We start from the raw sequence: 6000 nt of genomic DNA, 5'->3' as shown, positions 1-6000 counted from the left end.
CATTATTGTGGAAAATGGGGAAGAAAGGAAGTAAAGCTGTAACACAGAAAGCATTTACATCTGTCGTAGCTAATATCTGTCCTAGGACGCCCAGTGTTCCAGTTACATCAGCCACCTCAAATTAATGCTTTCATTTGTCCTTTTCATATAGAGTGTGTGATGGCTGCAGCAGATGCTATACTAATAGGCAAGGTAATTTCTAGAGGCTCACTACTCTTAGCTTGCAAAGTTCATTGCCAGAGTTATCACCCCAACAAGTGTCTATGCTGATTGAAATAAAAGCTTAACCATATAGCAGCAATGATAGAAATATAAATTCCCTTACACACGCGTATTTACATCAAAGGACTTCAAATCCTTTAACCAGAAAACTAAAATAGAATAAACCTAAATGAGTTTTAAGTTAAGGAGGGAAAAATCTCCCAAATCAGAGCTTCTTGTCTCAGAAGAAAAATGCTGATGCTTATTGGTTTCAGCATACAAAATATTGTGTATATTTAGGATATAATGAACAACTTTGCCCCTTTGAGTATACCTGTGAATGTGTATTTTGTGTATTTGGAATAAAAGTCAGAAGTATAAATATATTCCTGTGATGTAATAAAATAATACATTCCCACTCAATACAACAGTGATTTTATTGTTTAATGGAGTAATTTTTTTAAAAAAAGAAATTACAAATGTCTACAACTGTTGAAAAATTTCTTTGCCTTTCTCCATTAAGCCTAACACTCTGAATGTGCAAGTTCATATTTTTGAAAGACTTGTTCTGATGCTCCACAAATCAACCCAACAATAAATTGACATTTCATTGTTTTACTTTAGGCCCAATTTAGGTCCTCCATTTTTCTTGTTTCTCACTCAAGGCAACTGATCTGTCAATCAAAATTTTAGATTTATAACTTTCTCTTGTAATGAAAGAGGTGTGAGTTCCATAGTTCTTATGCAAAGGTGGTTTTAGTGAACCCAATTAATAATTCAGGAATGACTTCTTAAGATTCTTCTTATATTAGTATTATATTTGAATTCATTTTAATGAAAAAAAAAAAGCCTTTCAAGGATATTTTCAAAGCTGTTCTTTCCAAAGAGAAGATAAAAAGTACACACAGCTATTATTTCTTTTGGGATATCATGAAAAAAATATATAGTAACCCTTTCTGAGAATCTCGCAGTGGTAATTTCAGAGCGTTTGTCAATCTTGGCCTGTATGGTGAGTTTGAAAAGCAGTGGAAGACAAGGATCTGTCCCCTTCCCCTCTAACATAAAGTAGACTCAGGGAGTTCCGTGTTAGCTGCTGCAGTGAGTGCCACAACGCACCGCACGCGGAGCTGCTCCTTCCCACTGAAAGCTGGATTGAAATTTAAATTTTAGACTTCTAGCAGAGGCAGGACTAGGGTGCAATGACTAATACACTCATCCCAGGAATAAACCTTAACAACACTTAGCAATCAAGAGAACATATCATGCAATATTTTAAAAATAAAATTCAATACCAAAAAATCCTGTTGGACAAAATGTTAACATTTGAGATAAAAACAGGATTCGACCCTGCGCTTGCACAATCTGGCTTCACTCTCCTATGCTTCTTTCCAGACAGTCAGAATTCCTAGCAAAGTCAAAGTGTGTGCGCGCCTGCAGGAGTGTGTGCTACTGAGTTATTGCAGCTCCATCTTTCTCATTTGAACCGAAACAGAAAATGATCTTTCCTGGATGCTCATTCTATATGGGACGAATGCGCCAGAGATAGCGTCTGGCGGTTTTCAACCCACTGCCAGAGGGTGACTGCCAGGACCGCGGCCGCCCCACCCGGCTCCGCCCCGGCTGGGGAGAGGGGCTGCAGGTGCACCGCGCAGAAGAGCGCGGAAGGGGAGCGGTGGGAGGTCCTGTCCAGGTGGGGAGAGGGGCTGCAGGTGCACCAGGGAAAGCCCGCAGGAGGGGAAAAGTGGGGGATGGTCCTGCCCAGATGGAGAGAGGGGGGCAGATGTACCGGGGAAAGCGCGCCGGAGGAGAGTCATAGGGAGGGTCTGCGCGCTCTCCTCCCAGACTCGCTTTTGCCACTTGCCATCTCCAGAGGCGTGTGTCCAGGACACACCGCCAACCTGCTACCCCGGAACCTGGAGCTGTTGCTGCGCTGCCCGGAGCTCCAGGAAAGCTGGAGAGGCTACCCTGAGGTGGCAGTGCTGGGAGACACTGCGGGGGGCTGGGGCGGGGCGCGAGGGGGTGTCTGCAGCCGGGAGGAGAGGCTGCGGCTTCTCCCCGACCAGAGGGTCTGCCAGTGCCTGAGAAAGCGAGCGAGCGAGCGAGAGGGAGACAGAGAGAGAGAAGCACTGAAGCCTGGCAGGGGACAGAGAGTGAGAGCAGGAGCGACGCGGAACAGCTCCGCTCTGTCTTCTGGGCGCCCGAGGAGAGCGAGCATGGCCTCAGTCGCCGGAGCCTTCCTAAAGGTGCTGCTGCTTCTCCCCGGGCAGACTTGGAGCCCAGTAGTGGCAGGAAATCCACGTAAGTACAGCGAATGGTTTAAAACTTGCAGTAGGCTGTCTGGAAAACTTTGTGTTTTTATCATTGGTAAAATCTGGAGTGGGAATTGCAGAGTGTGCTCCTCAAAATAAAAACCTCTCAAAAAAAATCTCTACTGAACTGCTAACTGAAAAAAACAATTTTGTTTACAACAGACTTTCCTCTTGTGGGGAGTCTAAAATATATACTGCACGTTTTTACTTTGTTATCTATGTATCTGACTATGCATAGAGGAAGTGAATGTTTTGTAAAATCTGAAAATAACATCTTAGTAAGGGATGAGCCTGCAAATGCTGTCATGTATTCTTTTTTTAGGAGTTTAGCATTTTATAGGAATTAAGTCTAACAGAGAAATAACTGGCAGACATTACATCATACTGCATCAACTTGGATGTTAGCAGTGCACAGTTTTGCTGACCTTGGCAGCTTCAGAGTTAAGGTACTAATTAACTCCATGCACTATAGGGACAGAGCACCTGTAGGCAAATCTAAATTTAAGACCCCCAAATTAATAACCTACCCTAACTACTATGGGACTGACACTTGGACACTCCCCTGACAGGGGCTTCACTTGTAATAGCAGAAAGTTCTTGCTTAAAGACAAAACTTACCCAGTCATTTAGGTGATCTTGAAAATTATTTTTCACTAAATGCTAATATTTTACATTATTTAATTTGTCATTGGGGGCTCTGTTTTGATTTTTCTTTATTTGGTAAAAATTTAGGAAGCCGTTAGTTCTAGATCAGGCTGTGATACTAATCCAATCATGATATTCCAATAGTTGAGCAGAACCTAATGCACCCGATTTTATCATACAACAAAAAATTTTTTTTGGCTTGGATTAAATTTGGATCAGGGAGATGTCTCCCTTTCTTAATTAATTTAATCCAACCATGAAATTAGAATTTTTAAAATATCTTTCTTGCACTAAGAGTACTTTTTTTTTCTTTCATTGCTGTCTCTCCACACTCAGGCTTATCCTCCTCTTAACAAAATCTCTTTTGAGATCTCTTTTGAATTCAGAGACCATATTCAGAAATTTAGATTGTTGGAGGATAACCAGGAGTAGCTTTCAGCAATTTATCTAGCCAGTCATGATAAAGTTTGCTATCACTCAGTGTTCTTCTCCTGCAGGTTCACGTGCATTTCACTGACATGGGTGCAGACACTGTGCATCAGCATTCAATCCCGTCTCACTTATCCTATACTTTGTGTGCCACACCTAAAATGCTCTACTGACCCTTTTGGTCAGATGCTGTACTAGATGTTCAAATTCAACTTAATCTTCTTTCATGAGAAGGCTTGTTAATAAAATGTGGATGTTTATATCAAATAAAAATCCATAGCTCCCACAATGGAAACTGCTATTCTGCTTAAATAAATACACCACTTACAGAAAGGCATACTAAAGTAATTCAGTCATCAATTAGTACAATACACCACCAAGAAATAAGTCACTAGAGGTCACTCTTACTATTCACTAAACAGGGCATCAGAAAGACTTTCCTCGAGAAAAGCAAAGCCGTTCCATAGTGGTGACTACTTCTGATTTGCAGGATTAGTTGTATTGATAGTATTTTGCTTGAAACCAATGGAAGGATTAAGAAGCCAACAGAAGTCAAGCTGTTCTCTTTTGTAGTGAACATTCTTCTCAGAAGAGTAGAGGTCATCTGAGATGACTTATGTGGAACACATACAAATGTTCAAAATGAACTTGTCACCAAACTTAGCTTTCTCCAGTCACTGGATGACACTTAGAATTTTTGTGTTTTTTCTCCTCTTAGGTTTTTTTTTTTTGTGTGTGTGTGTGTGTTCAATCTTTTTTGTTAAAGAAGCTTAAGTATCTCTATATTCCATACATTCTACTATTTTTAAATTACTTTTTGGATCAAATAATTCTTACAGATGAAATTATGTAATTAACAAAAGTGAAACCTTCTTGAATACCAATAAGAAAGCCATAAGGACATCTGAAAGTCTGCTCTTGAGACACCATGACTTGCTTCTCTTATTTACATCTGGTTCTCCAGAATTAAATCCGTCATCCACCAAGGCAGACTGTTGATGATAGCATGAAATAGTGTCTTGCATGAAATGAGGTCATGGGAAGAGCTCTTTAAACATTCAATATAGTAGAGAGTATATATATTTCACTTAAATGTGAGTTGACCTGACCAATAAATGGGAAAATTGTATGTTAGGAGAATTCTGCAGGAGAGAAAATATTTTCTCAACTTCAAAAGATTTACTCTTTTTGTTTGTTTTGACTACTTTGAATTATCCTCATGCTCCTCATCCTTCTGAAAATGAAATATTGAGAATAGATTGCACTTTTTTTGCATTTTATGACTCATTGCAAATGTAAAAGCAATAAGCACGTCACCTGTTTTTCCCTCTAAACTATTCAATGGATATGGATGTAAAATTTGGGAGACAGACCTCAGAGTCTCAGATTGTCTTTATGTTGTTTTATCTCTTGTTGATTTCTTCACTTACTATCAAAGGACAGGAACAAAGACTTTCATACATCTCTGTATGATACAGTCATCCCTGTCACTCCCATTTCTTTCTTAACATCAAGACATTGGGGAGAGCAGGAAGGGGAGCAGGGAGAATTTGACCTTTGAGTCATTATATCTTGAGTTAATCAATATCAGTGCCCTGTTATAAGAGTTTGATTAGTCATAATTTATCTCAGAGTTTTTTCCCTTTTCTATTACTTTGTCTCCTTGTCTTAGAGTGAATGAAAGGTCCCTTATGGCTCTCAGCTGGTCCCCTAAAACAATAGGAAGAATAAAGAGAATGATTCAGCTGTGGGCACTGATGCCAGAGATAAATAATCAAATGCCTAGATGGATTTTTCAAAAATGCTGGTAATTGGTAAAATGCTGAGTAATAGTCTTTGATGTAACTTTTCAGTAGGTTAATTTATTCATTCCTCACCAAAAAACACTTCCAATGGTTTCATTTTCCCCTATAAATGGTTATGTATTTCAAGTTCACCAGCCAAGACAGGGAAAGAAGTATAAACCTACTACCAAAGTATGTGGGTTAGTTAGGAAACCCATTTGTGATGAGAAATGTGTCAGAAAAAATATCTCACAGAATATAGGGATAATTACTTTAATAGATATTCAATTAGATCTTTTAGTAATACCATTTAAAAAGAATCTGCAGAAGAGTAGCAGACTCTTAATTTTAGTGTCAAATGGTACTTCAGAAAACATGCAGTTACGATGTCTTAATCATTTCCTCCAAACTCTGTATCAGCAAACTTTGTGGAGCATAAGTAACCCGTAGAAATGATAATCAATTCCAAGAAATTGATTCAATAATGGAAAAAATCAAATTATTTGTTATTTCACTTCTTCTTCTCTTCTCTTCTTGAGTAAATCAGTCCAAAGCCAGTCATTGGGTCCTAGCAGCCCATTTGTGCTAGGTGGTGCAGAGGCCCTGGGGCATGGCACAGTGTTCAGAAGCCT

At 39.5% G+C, this 6000-nt stretch overlaps 1 protein-coding gene across 1 annotated transcript in view; it reads left to right on the top strand.

The window, feature by feature from the left end:
• Window positions 1-2414: 2414 nt before the first annotated feature.
• The window catches only part of LOC100959238 (contactin-associated protein-like 3), a 204117-nt gene continuing 200531 nt past the window's right edge, over window positions 2415-6000 (top strand). The window contains exon 1 of the mRNA XM_003795034.1: window positions 2415-2499. Within this exon, the coding sequence (XP_003795082.1) occupies window positions 2415-2499 (85 nt within the window). The remainder of the gene's footprint in view (window positions 2500-6000) is intronic.

Source organism: Otolemur garnettii, unplaced genomic scaffold (genome assembly GCF_000181295.1).
Source record: "Otolemur garnettii isolate 467f Iridium unplaced genomic scaffold, OtoGar3 scaffold00088, whole genome shotgun sequence".
NCBI lineage: Eukaryota > Metazoa > Chordata > Mammalia > Primates > Galagidae > Otolemur > Otolemur garnettii.
Note: the sequence above shows the minus strand (reverse complement) of the source record. Positions and strands in the feature narration are given on the sequence as shown.